Raw genomic sequence first — 22323 nt, forward strand, 5'->3', positions numbered from 1 at the left:
TGGTGGAGGAGAATATGATGCCAAGATGCATGAAAACTGTGATTATTTGATTTCTGAAAGCTCTGCATCGTTTTTGTTATGTCAGCCATTTCTCTAAATGACAATATTTTTATTTGTAATTTGGGAGAAATGTTGTCTGTAGTTTATAGAATAAAACAACAACGTGAACATAAACCTATAAATAGCAAAATCAGAGAAGCTGATTCAGAAACTGAAGTGATCCTTTATTTTTTTCCAAAGCTGTATATTGCTGTCATAATTCATATTACTTTTATAGGTGGTAAAATAGAATCATCCAAGACTCTAATTCAAATAAGTTTCTGCATGCATTAGGATTACAAACAGGAATAATAAACCTTGCTTTTAAGTTATTAAGGTACATTTGTTGGTAAAATAAACCTGAATTTATTAATCAAATTGAATTATTGCATTTAATACAATAGATTTAAATGCAAATCTTTGTGACTGCACAAATCCCAGCTATACAGTAATATTCCCTCCAAATCAGCTGCTTTTCCAGTTTCTCCAGTCATGTGTTGGCTTTAAACTCTACAGTAACTCAAGTATGTTTATTCCAAATGTGCCTTTTATAAATTCTCACTCAGTATAATGAGACTGAAAGCTGGAGATGAAGGACCTTGGTCCTGGAATATAGTTAGGGGAAGATGGATGAGACGTATCACAAAGCCATCAAACCAAGCTGAACTGCTTGACTTTTTGCACCAGGAGTAAAGCAGCATAAAGTTATTCAAAAGCAGTGTGTAAGACTGGTGGAGGAGGAGAACATGATGCCAAGATGCATGAAAAAAACTGTGATTAAAACCAGGGTTATTCCACCAAATATTGATTTCTGAACTCTTAGAACTTGTTTTCTTTGCATTATTCAGATTTATTAGTCCAAATGTGCCTCTTTTATAAATTCTCACTCTGTATAATGAGAGTGAAAGCTGGAGATGAAGGACCTTAAAGGACCTTATTGGTGTTTCTGCCCACTGTATCCAGAACCAGGCTGGCCCTTGTGTTCATGAAGCCAATAGCAGTCAGGCCTGTCACACATTATTAAAAATGACCATGCAGGTCTGCTGCAGTCGTTGACTCCAGTGTACACGGCTCACAGTCCAAGGAAAATTCATCAATTGTAATCAAAGTCATGCGCCACACTCACCCCTGCCCTCACCGTCGCCCTGTTTTCATTGGGAACTGAAGCCTGGGTGGATTTCAGCTGGTGGAAAAGGTTTCACTGCATCAGTGTCACAGATTACTAAGAGACTGGATGAAAATTCAAGATGGTTTAGGGTCAAAAATCGATTTTTGATTTCTATTTGATCTTCATTTAAATGATCATAGTTAGAATAGAGATCTATGTGCTACACAAACATGTTTACGAAATTCATTCTCACCATATTTATTCTTACGACACTGAAAAAAACTCTGCTGGATTTATATGAAAAAAAAGTATGTACATCAGATATCAAATATTCTCAACATCTATAATTTTTTTTTGGTTCACCGAACATGACTTTCTTATATTATTTTGAAGTTATTCTTTTCATGTAAATTACAGTCATATGAAAAAGTTTGGGCACCCCTATTAATCGTAATCATTTTTAGTTCTAAATATTTGGGTGTTTGTAACAGCCATTTCAGTTTGATATATCTAATAACTGATGGACACAGTAATATTTCAGGATTGAAATGAGGTTTATTGTACTAACAGAAAATGTGCAATCAAAGTCAAAGTCAAAGTCAAAGTGGTTTTTATTGTCATTTCAGCTATATACAGAGTACACAGTGAAACGAAACAACGTTCCTCCAGGGACCATGGTGCACATAAACACAGTGTAGACAGAACAATAGTGCAACAGTACAAAAGTGCAGACAGACAATACAACACAATACAGACAAAGAATAATAAATAACAAGACAGTGTGCAAATTATGCAGTGTGCAAAAAGTGTGCAAAAAAAGACCAGTGAGGTAGTAATTACTCTATTACACAGTGTGCAATAGAGTCTAGTGAGGTAGTAGGTTTTTTAGTGCTTTCCATTTTCTGGGGTAAGTGGGGTAAGAGTGTGTGTGCATGTACAGAAAAACCATCAGTTCAGTCTCTGCAGTTAAGGAGTCTGATGGCTTGGGAGTAGAAGCTGTTGCAGAATCTGGTCTTGCTGGACCGGATGCTGAGGTACCTTCTTCCCGAAGGCAGGAGGGAGAACAGTTTGTGTGAGGGATGAGTGGGGTCATTCACAATGCTGGTTGCTTTGTGGATGCTGCGGGTGGTGTAAATGTCCGTGATGGAGGGGAGAGAGACGCCGATGATCCTCTCAGCTGCCCTCACAATACGCTGGAGGGTCTTGCGGTCAGAGACGGTGCAGGTCCCAAACCAGGCAGTGATGCAGCTGCTCAAGATGCTCTCAATGGTCCCTCAATATGCATTAAACCAAAATTTGACCGGTGCAAAAGTATGGGCACCCTTATCATTTTATTGATTTGAATACTCCTAACTACTTTTTACTGACTTACTGAAGCACAAAATTGGTTTGGTAACCTCATTGAGCTTTGAACTTCATAGCCAGGTGTATCCAATCATGAGAAAAGGTATTTAAGGTGGCCAATTGCAAGTTGTTCTCCTATTTGAATCTCCTCTGAAGAGTGGCATCATGGGCTCATCAAAACAACTCTCAAATGATCTAAGAACAAAGATTGTTCAACATAGTTGTTCAGGGGAAGATACAAAAAGTTGTCTCAGAGATTTAACCTGTCAGTTTCCACTGTGAGGAACATAGTAAGGAAATGGAAGACCACAGGGACAGTTCTTGTTAAGCCCAGAAGTGGCAGGCCAAGAAAAATATCAGAAAGGCAGAGAAGAAGAATGGTGAGAACAGTCAAGGACAATCCACAGACCACCTCCAAAGAGCTGCAGCATCATCTTGCTGCAGATGGTGTCACTGTGCATCGGTCAACAATACAGCGCACTTTCACAAGGAGAAGCTGTATGGGACAAGGAGAAGCTCAGGTGACTCTGTTTGGGGCGGTGCTTGCAGAAATGGCTTCTTTCGCATCACTCTCCCATACAGCTTCTCCTTGTGCAAAGTGCACTGTATTGTTGACCGATGAAGAGTAAGCTCCGCCCTTTCTAACCATATATGGATTATGTTTATGTGTGAAGGGATTCCTGAGTAATTTAGCTGAGAACACAAGGTGCGATTTTGGATGGAAAATGTGTTTGTTACCATAAGGGACAAAATGTCCAAAATGTTCATGACTTGAAAATTAGCCTGTCTATTTGGCACCAGTTATGTGGATGAAATACTGTACAGACTAGTCCATGTTTTTTTTTTTTAGTGCATGTCACACTTTCCTTCGACTACAGTCTGGCACAGTCTCCCTTTGGTGGAACCCGTGGAAGATCCAAAAGCAGTGTATAAGACTGGTGGAGGAGAACATGATGCCAAGATGCATAAAAACTCATTTCTCATTTTCTGCAAATAAATACTCTAAATTACAATATTTTAATTTGGAATTTGGGAGAAATGTTGTCTGTAGTTTATAGAATAAAACAACAATGTTCCTTTTACTTAAATATAAAACTATAAATAGCAAAATCAGAGAAACTGATTCAGAAACTGAAGTGATCTCTTATTTTTTTCCAGAGCTGTTCATATTTGTCCTTTTTTTTAGTGCATGTCACACTCTCCTTCAAGTGCGGTCTGGCACAGTCTCCCTTCGGTCACCTAACCTTCGTGGAACCTGTGGAAGATCCAAAAGCAGTGTGTAAGACTGGTGGAGGAGAACATGATGCCAAGATGCATGAAAACTGTGATTAACCTCTTATTACGCCCTGGCCCGCCGGCGGGCCAGAAAAATATGATATTTAATATCTGGCTGTGTTTATGAATAGTTATAGGTTCAATATAGACACCCAATATACCATTTTAAAGCTTAGAATCCTTGCTTTTCAGTTATATAGCCTATTTAGCTGTATCTCCTTTCAGAAAATAAACATTTAGGGCGAAATATGCCTTGGTTATGAAAATATTAAATCATAATTTTCATATTTCCGTTTATCGGACGTCCATATTTGATCGAATGCGGACATGTTATACACCATTCGAACCGTCTGGCTCTCCGGATTCCGAAACTGTGCTCCGTTTTAGTGTAGGATGTAAGGTCCCTGAATTAGAGCTGAAAGAGCGCGTTGCAGCGCGTGTTCAGAGTTGAAAAATGCACAGGTTTGGTCCTGTATTTACCTACAGTCACTCCCCCCACCCCCCCAACACCCACCAGCGCGTCCCCCACTCTCTTACCTTCAAAACGAGTCCACACGCAAGAAAATCCATCAATCCAGTCTCCTATAATCCACAGTTATATCCACCCCGCGCGAGGAATAATGTGAGACGGAATCTTAACTTTAATTACGAATTAAAAGCATTTTATTCGACGCTGCTCCGATTCTGGCCCACAGCCAGACAGGGCGGAGCCTACTGGACATGACGGTATGAGAATGAGGTCTCTCAGCCAATCAGGTGGCGAGCTCGGCCAGCTGAGAGGCTAAGGAAGAGAGATGCTTGGCCATAGATACTTTCTCTAACAGATTTTCCACTGAGCAGAACAACCGCTCTTAAAGAGACAGTGCGGATTTCTGTTTGTATATGAGTAGACCACACAAAAACCCAGAGTTTACTGCAAAATGTACGGAGCCCGGGAGGGGCCGTGGATAAAAAAAACAATTAAATCGAGTGAACGATGTAGCAGTTCGTGCTCACGTTTTCTTTAATTCGAGTGAACGATTTGCAATTCGTGCTCACGATTTCTTTAATTCGTGCTCACGATTTCTGTAATTCGTGCGCACGATTTCTGTAATTCGAGTGAACGATTTCTGTAATTCGTGCTCACGTTTTTATGCGCAATAAGACAAGAAGCTCGGAGGGAAAGGAGCATTTTCTCTCTTGATCTGTTACAGGGGTGCAGTAATGATAATCAGTTATCTACCTTTATAACCTGCTGTTATTAATGCACTAGTGTTACAGTTAGATGTACAGTACAGTGAGCAGATTTTGCCTGGTGGTGGAATCTCTACAGCGCGTGGGGGAGAGCCGTCCGCGGCATCGGTTCCCCCGCCGCCAGACACCTGCCGCGCGCGCAGGTCTTCACGGAGCTTATTTACCAACAATGTAGACAAATACAGTCAATTCCAGTCATGATTAAAGGAAACAAACATTACTAATGCAGGATAACTGTGTGTTATTAAAACCAGATCAAAACAAAGTTATAATGCAATGTGGAACTGTTTATAATTTCTTATTTTCAACAATAGTATAACGTAAAGAAGTATAATTATATAAATATACAGCTATAAGACTTAGGTCCAAATGTACACTGTAAAAGTTAATAAAGATAATACAAAATTAATGCAAGGTGTGACAGTTGTCTATGAATGGCTCATATAAGAGCTGCTTTAAATATGTAACACTATATAAAATCAAAATAGCTGGTCTAAAATACTATTAATACAATGTATTAAGATATTTAGTAAATAGGCATTTCATATAATAATTTGGATCAATTTGATAATTTATTCCAATATGTTTCCTAAAATAATTAAGTTTCTATATCTGATGAAATGTCCTGAATATCTGCTTATTCTCAAATCACAGTGTCCTGCCCAGAAACATGCCACAAGCTTCAAATAAAAAAAATATAATAATTATAAACTTCTTAAATGTATATTTTCTGAATTATGTGTTTATTTATTATACAAATTATTAAAATATAGATTAAATCTATCATAAAAGTAATAATGATGTAACCAGATTTAAGAAGGTGTGCATTTCCTTGGAGGCTGGCTGAATGTTATTTAGAAATTAATAAACACATTTGCACATTGCATTATAACTTTGTTTTGATCTGGTTTTAATAACACACAGTTGTCCTGCATCAGTAAAATGTTTGTTTCCTTTATTCATGACTGGAATTGACTGTATTTGTCTACATTGTTGGTAAATAAGCTCCGTGAAGACCTGCGCGCGCGGCAGGTGTCTGGCGGCGGGGGAACCGATGCCGCGGACGGCTCTCCCCCACGCGCTGTAGAGATTCCACCACCAGGCAAAATCTGCTCACTGTACTGTACATCTAACTGTAACACTAGTGCATTAATAACAGCAGGTTATAAAGGTAGATAACTGATTATCATTACTGCACCCCTGTAACAGATCAAGAGAGAAAATGCTCCTTTCCCTCCGAGCTTCTTGTCTTATTGCGCATAAAAACGTGAGCACGAATTACAGAAATCGTTCACTCGAATTACAGAAATCGTGCGCACGAATTACAGAAATCGTGAGCACGAATTAAAGAAATCGTGAGCACGAATTGCAAATCGTTCACTCGAATTAAAGAAAACGTGAGCACGAACTGCTACATCGTTCACTCGATTTTATTATTTTTTTTATCCACGGCCCCTCCCGGGCTCCGTAAAAATGAGTTATAAAAGTGGTATTTTTTATTCTTATAAAGTTTCCAGTCCTTTGGAGAAAGAAAAGACCATTACTGGTTCAAATCACTATAACTTCTAACCAGTAATAGGTAGCAGTTTAAAATTTTATATGATGATTGTAAACACATTATAGTAAAATATAGAGTTGTCAAAACCCTTCATCCATATAAATAGTTCATTTTATGTGTCTGAAAATAAAAAAAAATAATAGAAAATCTGAAAAGCGCCTAAAAATTTTCCTGGTTTTTACCATATATTGGCCATTACATGTTCAATTGAATAATTAAAATGCCTTAAATGAATTGTGTAAAGGCTTCTAAGTAATATTAATTCATAGAATTGACTCTAAATAATTTAATATTGGAGTGATAAGCCTTCAAATGTGAGTATGTAATTTCAGGCGGAAAATGGTAAAAATAGGCTTGGAGCATAAGAGGTTAAAAACCAGAGTTATTCCAACAAATATTGATTTCTGAACTCTTAAAACTTTATGAATATGAACTTGTTTGTTATTTCAGCCGTTTCTCATTTTCTGCAAATAAATGCTACAAATAACAATATTTTTATTTGGAATTTGGGAGAAATGTTGTCTGTAGTTTATAGAATAAAACAACAATGTTCATTTTACTTAAACAAAAACCTATAAATAGCAAAATCAGAAAATCTGATTCAGAAACTGAAGTGCTCTCTTCATTTTTCCATGTTTTTTTAGTGCATGTCACACTCTCCTTCGACTGCAGTCTGGCACAGACTCCCTTCGGTCACCTAACCTTCGTGGAACCCGTGGAAGATGCCTGGCTTTTCCAGTGAGCCTGCACTTTCCGACAGTTTAATAGCAGAACTGTTTCCCAAGTAATAAAGTTTTCCTCCACTGGATCCTTCCACTTTTCCCACTCACTCACTCACTTAAGCAATCGCTGGAGCGGAGTGATCTGAAGGACTAGGAGCCCACTTACAGGATTGTACTTACTGTCAAATCTAATTTCCTCCAACGGGAGAAAAGAAGGAATATCTCTCATCTTAAGCCCCGTTTTGATTTGATCTAAACTGTGCAGCATCTGGCTCGATGCGTCCAACAGACCAGGACTGTAAATGGGATTTTCAAGAGTCATGGGAGAGCTGTGGAACATGATTCACTTCTTCAGCATCGGAGCTGCTGTGTACAACATGCACCAGACTCAACCTGTGTGCAGTGAAGATTATACACTCATATAGGCACTTAACAAGATAATGACCCATCAGATAGTCATGCAGCAGAGCAGCACAGTCCCTCTCCACTTATACTCACTTATCTACCTGCCTTATCAGCAGAGATACAACAGAACAAAGTTGCATGTGTTCTGATCTCCATGTACATCACAACAATAGACAAACACAGTCTGCTTAAACTAATACCACACCAAAAATGATACAGTATGTTTGCATGGTTTTATTGAACATATATTGAACATGTTAGCATTAACGCAGTAATAGGAAAAAAGTATGTGAACCTTTGGATTTAGTAAAACTATTTGACCCTCCTATTGAGTTTAAGCAGCCTGTGTTTGTCTATTGTTGTGAAGTAGATGAAGATCAGAACACATTTAATGACCAATTTATGCAGAAATCCAAGTATAATCCCAAAGAGTTCACATTTTTTTCTTGTATTCTGTTGTATCTCTGCTGATAAGGCAGGTAGATAAGTGAGTATAAGTGGAGAGGGACTGTGCGTCTCTGCTGCATGACTATCTGATTGGTCATTATCTTGTTAAGTGCCTATATAAGTGTATAATCTTACATTAAATGACCAATTTATGCAGTAATCCAAGTATAATCCCAAAGAGTTCACATACTTTTTCTTGCAACTGTACAACGTTTGACTGGATTGTCACGTCCTGGCCCTGTATCCTGTCTGTTCTCATGTCTCTGTGTGTTATCCCCACGTGACTCATGCTCCTCTGTGTTTCTTTCCCTGTATATTTCCATTCATGCGTGTCCCATTTGTAGCTCCGCCCTTACCCCAGGTGTTTGTAATTAGTGTGTGTTTCCTGTTTGTATAAATAGCCCTCCTATGTCACTTTGTCCTCGTCGGTCTTTGTACTAACCCCTGTTGTCTTTCCCGCGTTTGCCTTCTCGTGTTCATAGCCATTGCCTTTGTTTATTCCTTGTTATCTTCTTTTTTCATTCTTGTTTTTTCTAGTTTATACCTTCTTTTTTATTTCCTAGTTTACTCCCTTGTCCTGTTTAGTTTTGTATTATTTTCAGTTACTTGTTTGTTTCTTTGTTTATTACTCCCTGTTTGTTTTAGGTTATCGTTAGCCCCTCGTTTGTTGTGGTTTATTTCTGTGTTCCGTGTTTACTTGTTTCTTTGGTTATTTGTTTACTCGTTTATTTGTTTTAATTTATTTAATAAATTATTTCTTACCTGCCATTACGTCCGCCTCCATGTCTCCCTGCCTGGCATTCCTGACAGGATTATAAATACCAAACTTAGTTTTACACTTTTTCACTGCTTTAAAAATAATGCCATTTGTGTCTTTTTTTTTTAAAGAAAAGGCAAAAACAAAAAAAAAACAACAGTTTAAAAAATATTTATTTTTTAAATATATGTTTAATATATATTTTAATATTTTTGTAAATAATCTACATTAAATTCTATTAAAAGAAGAATGTAACTGTTGTGTTAGGTCTATATATAATATAAGCACTAATATTTTAATAATGGATGTTTAAGTGTTATTTGTAGAATTACAACATTTAATATTTAAACTACAATTTTTATAGTAACTGAATTGACCTAAATGAATCGATTTTGAATCGAAACAGGACCTTGTGAATCGGAATCGAATCGCACTGGAACATCAGAAATGATGATACACACCCCTAACACACACACTTGTGAATGAAGTGAATAGAATAGTGTGTAGAACAGGCTGGGTTGTGGGTTGTGGGCTCTGCACTGAGCTGATGGAGACGCGCTGCAGAGATAATGAGATACTTTAGCGTGCTCTGGGTGGTAATTGCCTCGGCTGGTGTGTGAAGATCAAGGCCGCCGTGTGTCTGGGTGTCACTGTCGTCCCTGTTTCGCACCTGTTGTGTGTATGTGTGTGTGTGTGTGTGTGTGTGTGTGTGTGCCTGGAGGAGACGGTCGCATGCACGCAGCGCAGACGCCGCTCGCGCTCGCATGCGGGCTGCGAGGCAGGGCTTTGTCTCCGCTCGGTTTATCAGACGGAGATATTTTTGAGTTCGCCTCTATGACTCGAGGCCGGCGGCGCGTTTGTTTGAAGCGCATGCGCAGACGCTCCTCTCCCCTCACGAACATCACCACTGCAGTCTGCAGTTTAGTCTTCAGAACTTCATATCTCACGCACAGCGAGCTCATCATCATCATCATCATCATCATCATCATCATATCTTATCTTCATCAGGGCTTTGTTTTAGATATGTCTTAGCTGTTACTGTACAAGTCATTGCCAGTGATGGGAATTACGGCATTGAAATAAACGGCATTACTAACGTCTTTACTTTATTCAGTAACGAGTAATCTAACTAATTACTCTAATTGTCACTATAACACCATTACCATAACCATTTAAAACTTTGCATTAATGCAAAAAACTTAAACACCTTAAGAATCTGCTTAAGTTTGCAGACGTTGTATGAAAAAAACACTTAAAAGCACAATTTAGTTGTGTTTAAATATAGCTTAATTTCAACTGAAATATACCATATACCAGTTGACATAAGTTAAATATGCATTTAAGTACACATTTAATTTTTTTTTATTATGTACTTTTTCATGTTAAATATTTTAAGACTTTTAAAACGTATACGTAAAACACTTTTCTTTTACAAGGATAGATACAATAGGTGGCGCTGTCTCTCCTCTTAATGTCTTTTATTTCTAATGTAATGTTGGTCAGCACATGCGTCTGTTAGCTGATGTATTGAAACTGGGGATCTGGCGCTTTCCTCTAAGTGCACTGTGATGTTGAGCCTGGTTTCATACTGTATGTATCAGAGAAATAAGGAATAAAATAACATTACTGTTGCCTTAAATGAGCTGCTGGCGAAACTACACATATCTCGTGTTCTTTCCACTGCTGAGACTCACAAAAGCACTGCGCTGTTAAGATACAAATGTGCCAAAGTCAGAGCTCACCTGGTTCTTAAAGGGAACGACAACTGACACACTGGTTAGGACATTCATCAAGCCTCTCTTGATAATTATTTGGGTTCGATCCACTATAAACCTAGCAGCAACACACTTTTGTGTTAAAAAAAAAATTAAAGAGACACAGGGGCGAGTAACACAAAAGTGACGCAATAGTTACTTTTACTGGTAACTAGTTACTTTTATAGTGAAGTAACTAAATTAGTAACCCAGTTACTTTTTTGGAGAAGTAACTAGTAACTATAACTAATTAAAGTAATTAGTTCAAAAAGAGAGAGAAAAATGGCAAGAAAGCAAATGACTTCTTCTTGCAACAGATTATCATGATGTCCCTCTGGATCAGGACCTTTTGGTCCTGATATTTATTAGCATTTCAAACATGATTCAGCTCTCCAAACTATACCATGTACTGATGAAAGGTGTCTGTCTTCACTGCAGGGTTTCTGTTGAGGTGGAACATCAACACTGTGCCTCAAACACAGCAATGGACCGTCTGTCGTAACCAGGCGCTCTGCAGACATGATGTTTAGAGACTAGGGCTGTGTACTGGCAAAAAACTTGGCGATTCAATATGTATCATGATACCATGTGATTCAATAATCACACAAGATTACAATTTAGTTTATCACAGTATTTTGTGATACTGTAAGCAAGTCAATTGTCTAAAAACTAAAAAAACATACAGTTTAAAAACAGACCATGATATTAATAACATTGGACTACAAAAGTTGAAATTAACAGTGGGATCTAAAGTCAGACTACAACATAATACAGAATACAACACTGGTATGAGGTGGGCGGGGTTTCAAACACAACACTAAATGAACCACATCTGACACCAATTTTTAATTAGACTTGATTTCCAGTGATGGGAATAACGATGTTACTTTTTTTAGTAACAAGTAGTCTAACTAATTACTCTGAAACAAAAGTAACGCAATATTTACTTTTACAGGTAACTAGTTACTTTTATAGTGGAGTAACTAAGTTAATAACTCAGTTACTTTTTTGGAGAAGTAACTAGTAACTATAACTAACTACTTTTATAGTGGAGTGACTAAGTTAGAAACTCAGTTACTTTTTTGAGAAGTAACTAGTTACTATAACTAATTACTTTTTTCAAAGTAACTTGCCCAACACTGTTTATTTCACTTGACTTTATTGATTCCACATTAGGGAAAATGACTTGTTACAGCAACATGAAAAATTTTGAGCATATAGAGAAGAAATGTATTGCGTGTGGTGTAAACCATTATATTGCATTACGTGACAGTCAAATATTCTTTTAGTATATTCCTTTAGTTTTGACTGATAAACATGGCCATTTTAATAAATCTGAATAATTCTACATAACTCGTTAAATTTATGATTTTTTCGATTAACTACAGATTGCAGAAATTCAGCTGTGTGTTGAATGTGTTTGTTTTATATTTATTTAATCTGTATTTTTTTTTTTTTCACTTTTCGTTGAGGGGGGGTATCAGGGAGCCCCAATTAAAATGCAGGAGACTCCCTGAATTTCTGAAATAGGTATAGGACCCCTGCATGAATCTATACTTAGTAAAAGCATTGCTAGTAGAACGACACTCTCTGAGCCTATGGTAACCATGACCAAAGCCAAATATTGTTATAGTTAAAGTGGTATAAAACTACAAGAATTGGAAAGTGCATACATAGAACATTGGAACTCATTGGTTATCTGGAGTGAAAAGCCAGAAAAGCAGGTTTCCACAGGCTTTTGGACATATTGTGTATTTTACCAAAGGTTAAAACATGTTAAAGCACTGAGAAAACGAGAGCGAGAGTGAGATATAGAGAGAGATTTCTGACTGAAATCAAACCCAAATCTCACCAAAAGCAGCGCTGCCTCTCCGATATGGAGCAAAGCCACAGCAAATCTCATCTAATCCTCCGGGTTTTGCATTAAAGCCACAACTCTTCCTCCCGAAATAAAACACTAAGACTGTTTTTTATCCCTCCTTTTCTCTCTGTCTGGAGATCCCTCTCTCTCTCCCTGTTTTGGGAGGTGAAGAGATGGGACTGAGATGATGGGAATCTTTCTGACGGTGCAGAACTGAAGTATTTCTGTGTTTTCTGGCAGAATGTGGCACAGATTATAATAAACACAAGCTGCTCAGGAGAGATTCTCAACACTGGGTCAGTTTTACTGTATTTTTAATACTATTAGTGACAGTAATTCACACACTGACCCACTCTGGACAAATTATCTCCCATCTGTGAGAGAGAGAGAGAGAGAGAGAGAGAGAGAGAGAGAGAGAGAGAGAGAGAGAGAGAGAGAGAGAGAGAGAGAGAGAGAACAGTAATATTCATAATAAAGGTGGAGTCAGCGCTCCCTGCTGCTGATTGGCTGGAATATTGTGTTATTGGGTGTTTGTTTCCCAGAGGCAGGGCTGTGTATGAACACAAAGAACAAATGAACAGCCAGAAGACTGAGAGGAGATTTTCGCTGAATTTGACATAAAATGCAATGAATTAACATAATTTACTCCACCTTTAATATCTATTAAACAATGATTTAACAATGTCCAGTTGAAACATGAATGATCTGTTTGCTATAACAGTTTATAACTGGAGTTATCATAACAAATGCTATCACAAAAATGCAAATAGTGAAAGATAAATACAACAAAACATATTGCTAGAGCAAAATGTGGAATTATAAATATGAGACTAAATATGTTTTTTTCTCCAAGACATTAGGCAAGAAAAACATAAAAAAAACATATTTATATTCATATATATTATTATTCAGTCATCACAGTTTGGAGATGGAAATTTCCTGCTTCAACACATGCATCTCCTGCAAGAACTGACTGTTCACTTGCTGCCTAACATTTCCAACCCCTAAACATTAATATTTGGTGGGTATATTTCAAATATACAAAAATGTATTTAAACAGTCATCTCTGTTATCACTATTAACTGCTTATATCATTTAAATCAGAAACATAGATTTTCCACCATTTCATCAATTTCAACATTTTATACAAAATAATTTTTTTGAATGAAAGTTGAACATGAATGAGTTGGAATTGAGGTGTGTTCATGTAAAATTCTGGTGTATTGCTATCTCTATCTTGGCAACAGAAAACACAGGTGCACCACTGACTGAATACAACCTAGACAGACGCCAACAGTCAGACGTTCATTGCTATCTTGGCAAAACAGGCACTATTAAAATAGCAATCCGCTAAAGTCTGCAGGGCGCACCTGGTTGTTAAAGGTAATGGCAAGTGACACCCTACTTGGTTACACCCAAATCACACCCATGATTTATTAAATAATCAAATATCTCATTTCATCATTTTTATTTTTAGTTTTTAAATTTATCAGTGGTCTAAAGTATGAATAAATTAAAATAACAATAAAAGTTTCACGTTATTTTAGTTTAGTAGAGGAATTAGTAAAAACAAAGAAAATTTGACTTTTTTATTTCTGTACATTTAAAGTTGAAAGCATGAATTGAAAGTTGATTATATTTATTATACCAATTTCATTATTATCATTAATTAAAACTGATTCAATAAATATTGTTATAATATGTATATATTTTTTTATTGATATGTATATATTTATTGTTATAATTTATTTTAGAATATACAAAATATTTATGCTTCTGTATCTCCTGAATTATAAGCAGACTCTCCCTTTCTGTAATTGGGCGTTTCCCTCTCGAACCCAGTCTCCGCCCAGTGGGCGGGTCTTCGCCCGGCTCCTCCCCTCTCCCACCTGCTCCCCACCGCCCGGAGGGAGCGGAGATGAGGCGGGTCGGGCTGCGCGCGCTTTAACCCGCACATTCAGCCCCACCGGAGCGCGAGCGCGCAGGATACACACACACGCGAGCACGCAGCGCGCGCCTCACTGGACTATCCACCTTCAACTTGGGCTCGACTGCAGGTGAATTGAATGTGCACTGTTTGCTGCGCGCGTGCTGTCTCCGGAGCGCGCGCGCGGTGCGGGAGCGTTCCTTTATCGCGTCACGGCGAGGTTATTCCATAATTACCCCCACAAAAATACCCCAGAGCAGTTCTCACCCCAGCACTTCAGCGCTCGCGGGGCGATACTGCTATAAGTGCTGATTGCGGCGGCGCTGATTGGCTGAGAGCTGCGGACGCTGGTGGTTAGTGGACTTGCTTGTTTTTGGCGTTTGGATTTTTGTTTTGCAGGCGTTTATTCTAAGAGGATCAGCGGCAATCTGGAGCTTAAGCGCACGGCCGCTCGAGGCGCGGGAGAATGGGGTTTGGAGATGTTCTGTCTGTAGAGATCTTCAGGGTTTAGTCTGACTGCTGTTGAACTAGCAGGATCTTCAGGGGGTGAAGCACCAGTGGACTGACTGGAGGAGCCCACGAAGCTAAGTCATTTAAGTGAGCTCCATGTGGCATTGGATGGGTCAGTGGTGTGTCTGTAGCGCTGTGATGTTCTGTAGATATAGATCAGGGTTAGAAGTGTAGAATGGATTGTGTTAATGTTGTTTTTAATGTGGGATTCTATTGAAGAACCAATTTTGGTCACATAAAAATGCTTAACCAGGGTTTGTTAGAAATGTGTGACTATGAAGAACCTGTCAATTAGTTAAAGAACCTTTAATTTCAACCACAAATCTCTCTATAAAAATGGTTCTTTAAGCTAAGTCAGTGAGCTCCATGTGGCAGTGGATGGGTCAGTGGTGTGTCTGTAGCGCTGTGGTGTTCTGTAGATGTAGATCAGGGTTAGAAGTGTAGAATGGATTGGGTTAATGTTGTTTTTTTGTGGGATTCCATTGAAGAATCAATTTTGGTTACCTAAAATGCTTAACCAGGTTTTGGTAGAAATGTGTGACTGTGAAGAACCTTTAAATTAGTGAAAGAACCTTTGATTTCAACCACAAATCTCTCTATAAACATGGTTCTTTAAGCTAAGTCAGTGAGCTCCATGTGGTAGTGTTTGGGTCAGTGGTGTGTCTGTAGCGCTGTGGTGTTCTGTAGATTTAGATCAGGGTTAGAAGTGTAGAATGGATTGTGTTAATTTTGTTTTTTTTTGTGAAGAACCAATTTTTCCATTGAAGAACCAATTTTGGTCACATAAAAATGCGTAACCAGGTTTTGGTAGTTATATGTGTGAATGCAAAGAACCTTTAAATTAATTAAATCAATGCAATGGTTGTGCCCAATGAAAAAATCTCTCTTGTAAAAACATGGTTCTTTGAGGTAAGTCAGTGAGCTCTATGTGGCAGTGTATGGGTCAGTGGTGTGTCTGTATTTCTCTGATATTTTGTAGATGTAGGTCAGGGTTAGAAGTGTAGAATGGATTGGAGTCGTCAACATGTTTCTGCAGGATTTCATAGAAGAAGAAAAAATTCACATAAAAATGCTTAATCAGATTTTGGTAGATATCTGTGACTGTAAAGAACCTTTAAATTAGTTAAAGAACCTTTGAATCAATGCAGTGGTTCTCCTCAATCACAAACCTTTCTTGCAAACATGGTTCTATAAGTCTGTAAGTGGCAGTGTATGGGTCAGTAGAGTGTCTGTAGTGCTGTGCTGTGGTGTTTTAGATGTAGGATTGGATTGATGATGGTTTCTTCAAATTGATTTTTGTGGGATTAAATAGAACAACCAATTTTGATTCCATAAAGATGTATGACCATGTTTGTAATGGAGATGTGTGAGTGTTGAGAACCTTCACAATTGTTAAATAAGCTTTAAATGCAACATTTCTTCACACTTAAAAATCTCTCTTATAAACAGGATTCTTTGAGCTTGCAGTGGATGGGTCAGTGGTGTGTCTGTAGTGCTCTGATGTTCTGTAAATGTAGATCAGGTTTGGGTTAATGTTGGGTTCTTAAATTAGATTTTTGTGGGATTCCATAGAAGAACTAGTTTTGGTCACATAAAAATGCTTAACCAGGGTTTGTTAGAAATGTGTGACTATAAAGAACCTTTAAATTAGTTAAATAACCATTGATTTTAACCACAAATCTCTCTATAAACATGGTTCTGTATATGTAGATCAGGGTTATAAGTGTAGAAGGGACTGGATTCTCTAATGCTGGGTTCTCTTTCAAACCTACACTCTTTAAAAATGGTGCTTTATAGAGATATTTGTGGTGAACGATAGAAGAACCACTAAAAGATGTATGACCATATTGTGTACTTGAGATGTGTGAGTGTTGAGAACCTTTAAATTAGTTAAATAACCTTTCTTTAAAGTGTTTATTTTTGTGGGATTCCATAAAATAACACATTTTGGTTCCATAAAGACGTGTGGCTTAACCTTTTTAATCATGCAACAGTTCTTCACACTCAAGCATCTTTTTTAAAAGTATGGGTCTTTGAGCCAAGTCAATAGGCTCCGTATAGCAGTGTATGGGTCAGTGGTGTGTCTGTAGTGCTGTGATGTGAAGAATAGACTGGATTCTCTAATGATAGGTTCTCTTTTAAACCAATACTCTTTAAAATAGTGCTTCTATAAAATAGTGTTACTATAGAAAAAACACTTAAATATATGTGCCTATGTTTATAATGAAGATATTTGAGTGTTAGGAACCTTCACATTAGTTCACTAAAGCTGTTCTCTGGTGTTCTGGATGCTTTAGGTTTAAACATAAACTCTTGAAGAATGAAGGTGTTTTAAAAGGCTTTTTTATTATATGGGATGCCATTGAAAAAACACTTTGATTCCATAAAGTTGCGTAACCATGTCTGTAATAGAGATGTGTAATACTATAAGAATGAATAGAAGATATAGAAGATATATACTTTCCACTTCACGGTTTAGTTCTTTTTAAAGTGCATCAGATTTCTATCCTTGTCCATTTGTATCTGCTTCATAGAGTACAAATCTAACCCCTGACAATTGTGGTTACATTTTAGTGAGCTCCATGTGTCAGTATGGTGTGGTGATCTGTAGATGTACATCAGGGTTAGACGTGTAGAATTGACCAAATTTAATGTTGGGTTCTCTGATGTCCTGGATGCTTTGGGTTTAAACCTAAACTCTTAAAAACAAGAGTGTTTTAATGATGCTTATTTTTTATAGGATGCCATAGATTAACCATTTTCCCACTTTTGGTTCCATGAAGATGTGTAACCATGTCTGTAATAGAGGTGTGTGAGTGTGAAAAATAAAATGTATAATAATATAAGCAAGAATGTGAACATATATTTGTTTGCTCCATATAAAAAACACCCCACAAAAAACAGACTGATGTTCTGGAGATGTTCTTGCCCAGATATCTAGCCATCACAGTTTGGTTCTTGTTAAAGTGTCTCAATCTTATGCTTGTACATTTTTATCTGCTTCAACTCATCAACTTCAGTGAACTCTGTGTATTAGTATGGGTCAGTGGTGTGTCTGTAGTGGCGTGATGTTGTGTAGATGTAGATTAGGGGTAGAAGTGTAGAATTCACTGAATGAATGTTGGGTTTTCTGATGCCCTGGTTGCTTTAGGTTTAAACCTAAACTCTTAAAAACAAGGGACCGACAATTGTACTTTTTTATGGGATGCCATAGATTAACCATTTGCCCACTTTTTGCTTCATGAAGATGTGTAACCATGTCTGTAATAAAGGTTTGTAAGTGTGAAAAAAAAATAAGAGAAGAGGTTTCAAGATACAAATGTGTAAAAATATAAGCAATGATGTGAAGATATGTTTGTTTGCTCCATATAAAGAACAGCCCACAAAAACCAGGCTGATGTTCTGGAGATGTTCATTCCCAGATGTCTATCCATCTTTTTAAAGTGTCTAAGTTTCTTCTGCTTCAACTTCAGTGAACTCCATGTATTAGTATGTGTCAGTGGTGTGTCTGTAGTTGTGTGAAGGTCTGTAGATGTAAATTAGGATTGGATTAATGTTGGGTTCTATAAACGCTTTATGTTTAAAGGCTGTGTCTTGGACTACAAAACCACATTTGATACGATAAAGATGTGTGACCATGCTTTTAACCCTTGTGTGGTGTTCGGGTCTGTGGGACCCGTTTTCATTTTTCATCAAATGATACAAAAAATATATTTTTTCTAACTCAAACTCATTGGCATTGGCTCATTTTTTGTGAAAAACATATATCAAAACACATTTTCGATAAACACACACTGTACACCCCCCCCCCCCCCACACACACACATTTATATTACACACAGTATGTTTGGCCAAGGGCTAATAAATATTGCTTTATTGGTAAATTTGAAACTAAACAAACTTTCTACTCATATCTTGAGTTTAATTCATTTTCTTTTACATTTTATTAAAAAACTAATAAAAAAAAGAGTAGCACTTTTTAAAAGAAATGTAACATAAGAGAGGTAAAGGGCAAATATTAACCATGTAAGCTGTTTATATTGCTTGCAATTTAGGTGAAGCAAGCATGTGTAAAACATTTTAATGTAAAATTGCTTAATTTTACTGAATTAAATACAAGTTACAAAGAAAACGAGTAACAAAAATATGAACACCGCACAAGGGTTAATAGACGTGTGAGTTTGAAAAACGTTTTTCACACCTGTATATCTCTCATTCATTTTGAGCTTTGGTATAGGAGGATGTGTCTGACTGTAAGGAACCTAACTTGTTTAATTGGTTTTAAAAGGTAAAGAAGGATCTTTAGACTCATTCATCTCTTTTAGAGACATGATGAAACACCTTTTTAATGGGACCAAAAATGGTGTTATCCTCTGTGGCATCTTCTGATGACGTATAAAAGAGGTGGGGTTTTAACATAAGTGATCAAATCAACAGCCCTCACTCTTGTTCTCTCTCTCTCTCTCTCCATCATCCAGGGCTGACTGATTGTGATTCTGATTCTCAGAGTGATCAGGAGTGATCATGTGGAGGATGAGGAGTCTCCTGCTGGGCAGCGTGACCCTCCTGGTCCTGGTGTTTTCCTCTCTCTCCGTCCAGGAGAACCTTTTCACCTCCATCCCTCCTCTCTCTGCTCCCCGGGTGTACCTGGCGTTTAAAGGTAAGCTGTGGGTTCAGCTGCTGGGCTTCAGCTTTCAGAGCTTTTTGTTGGGACTCGTCTTCTTCCTGAGAGATGCTGTCGTTGGTTTGGACCACTGGGATTTGTTGCCAGATCCAGCGGTTTCCTGTTTAAATTTGTTGTGCAATGCTCTAAAGCGCTCGGTATGGATTTGCTGGCAGAAACGATGTGACTGCTAAACTCTCGGGGTTCTGGCGACTGTGTGGGAAATGTATATTATTAGTTGGGCTTCTGTTGGCAGGATTGAGTACAATTGAGGCTTTCTTGAGTGAGTTCTCTATAGAAAGTAATCTGTCTGTGGTGGCTGTAGAGTCTGTAGAGTCTGTAGACTCTTTGGAAATTATATACACTCTTAGAAAAACGGTGATGGAAAGGGTTCATTGAGCAACGCAATAAAAAGACCATGTGTGAGAATGAAGAACTTAAAAAACTATCTACCTCAGAGACTGTGACTAGATGTACTCTACACTTTAGTTTAGTATTCTTAAGCTATGCTTCATTTTCTAATACCATTTGTAGTTGATTTTCTTATGTTAAATAAAGGTATTTTTATTTTTAAGACGGCAAATTATCCATTAATTATTTTTTTTTTTTATGTTTCTCATGTGTTAAATGCCTCATATGGAGGATCCAAGCATTTCATCTTCAGGTTCCTGTGTGTAAATACTCTTTATACTGTAGCACACAATTCCTGAAAGCCAGTTTATAATGTACGGCTCTGGAAAAAAAATAAGAGACCACTTATTATTATAATGATGGTTCTGGAATATGATCAAGAGGAAGATGGATGATCACAAGCCATCAAACTGAAAAAAAAAGCTAAACTGCTTGAATTTTTGCACCAGGAGTGGTATCATAAAGTTATCCAAAAGCAGTGTGTAAGACTGGTGGAGGAGAACATGATGCCAAGATGCGTGAAAAAAACTGTGATTAAAAACCAGAGTTATTCCACCAAATATTGTTATATATTTTAGAACTCTTCAAACTTTAGTAATATGAACTCATTTTCTTTGCATGATTTAAGGTCTGAAAGCTCTGCATCTTTTTTTTTTGTTATTTCAGCCATTTATCTTTTTCTGCAAATAAATGCAGAAATGTTGTCTGTAGTTTATAGAATAAAACAATAATGTTTATTTTACTCAAACATAAACCTATAAATAGCAAAATCAGAGAAACTGATTCAGAAACTGAAGTGCTCTCTTAATGTTTTTTTCCACGGCTGTATGTCTGTTTCAATGTATTGAATTTTTTTCCAATGAACAAAAATCATTTAACGTGATAACAAAAAGAAAGTGATTATTCTACTTAAAAATGATGCCCTTAATTTGTGTTGTTATTTGTTTTCATCTTTTTCATCTAAATCAGTGCATTAAGGGTAAGGGTGCAAAAAAACTTTCTATACAAGGTAAAAATATGAATATGGTGAACAATATTATACCCTGAAATATTGTCCCTTATCACCCACCCCTAATTATAACATCAGGGTTCGACTTTTTTACTGTTTTTAGCAAAAGAAAAATTCACACTCTTCTCATTTCCTATTGTATATCTACTAGAGACAGATTATATTTATTTTAATTCAGTGCTGGATATATGGAGATTTATAAATGGAGTGCATTATTATTAGTATCATGACATTATGGATCTTTGACTTCTGTTACAAATCTGATAATCAATTTTTTTATATCTCAGGTAGGGGTGTACTATATTATCTTGTATGGAATAACAAAATGAAATTTTTATTTTGTTTCAGTCGTGTATTCTTGAAATATATATATTTTTTATTCAGTGTTTTAATTCAGTCATATCGCCAAGAGTATCGTTATTGCGAAAATACCATGAAATATTGTGATGTCATTTTAGGGCCATATCGCCCACCCCTAGTATATGTAACAAATATAGTTTTGAAAAGTGAATATGTAAATACCCAATGATGAGTAAGTGTACTTGAATGTAAGTGAGGTTGGGGAAATGTTAGTGTACCCTAGCCTGCTCACAGAACTGGGTAATGCTGCTTCAGGACGAGTTTTGCTGTAAAAACATTAAATAACCTTAAATAAATAAATCTGAACTGAATTTTTAGACCTTGGAAAGCACTAAACTGTTCACTTCAGGGCTGAAGGACTGAAAAATGGCTTTTAAACATCATACTTAGTCTCCATTTCCTCCGCTTGTGTTTCTGTGGTCCGTGACTTCCCACTCTAATGGTGTTTAGAATTCTTTGGGTTTGTGGGTGAAGAGCTGAACATGGCACCTCGCTTTTTTTCAGCTGTCTGAGCTCTGAGAGAGTTTTCAGAGCTCTATTCCTCTCTGGCTGCTTCCTGCTTCTGCTTCTGCTGAAGGGCAAGTTTTCTTCTCAAGGCTCAGTTTATTGAGTTTCTTTCTTTCGGGGTTTAACACAGAGCTTACTGACTCTTAAGTTCTGACCTTAATTTGACATTTACTCTCTTTTTATGTGGCTGTTTAGCAGATTTCCACATTCAAACCAGTGGTGGATCTACTCAGGTCGAGTTGTTGGATGGTTTTTCAATGTTGTCGCTTGTAGTTTTTCAGTTTTTCCATGATTTATCAGCTTTTTTTATCAGTGGAGTGGAGCGGTTTAATGTATTACATTATGCTAGAATATTACTAGGTATTTAAGGAAATCAATACTTTTATTAAATATACTGTAAATAAAGGGTTAGAAACTGCTTTTAGTTTTAGAA

General features: G+C 37.2%; 1 protein-coding gene across 2 annotated transcripts in view; it reads left to right on the forward strand.

The window, feature by feature from the left end:
- The first annotated feature begins 14416 nt into the window (after window positions 1–14416).
- The window catches only part of sema3fa (sema domain, immunoglobulin domain (Ig), short basic domain, secreted, (semaphorin) 3Fa), a 137811-nt gene continuing 129904 nt past the window's right edge, over window positions 14417–22323 (forward strand). The window contains exons 1-2 of one of the 2 annotated variants that reach the window (XM_049479468.1): window positions 14417–14560; window positions 19419–19600. In XM_049479468.1, coding sequence (XP_049335425.1) covers window positions 19465–19600 — 136 coding nt within the window. In that variant the 5' untranslated portion in view covers window positions 14417–14560; window positions 19419–19464. The remainder of the gene's footprint in view (window positions 14561–19418; window positions 19601–22323) is intronic. The other variant, XM_022675537.2, reaches the window with a different exon arrangement.

This window comes from Astyanax mexicanus, chromosome 5 (assembly GCF_023375975.1).
Source record: "Astyanax mexicanus isolate ESR-SI-001 chromosome 5, AstMex3_surface, whole genome shotgun sequence".
In the NCBI taxonomy this organism is placed as follows: domain Eukaryota; kingdom Metazoa; phylum Chordata; class Actinopteri; order Characiformes; family Acestrorhamphidae; genus Astyanax; species Astyanax mexicanus.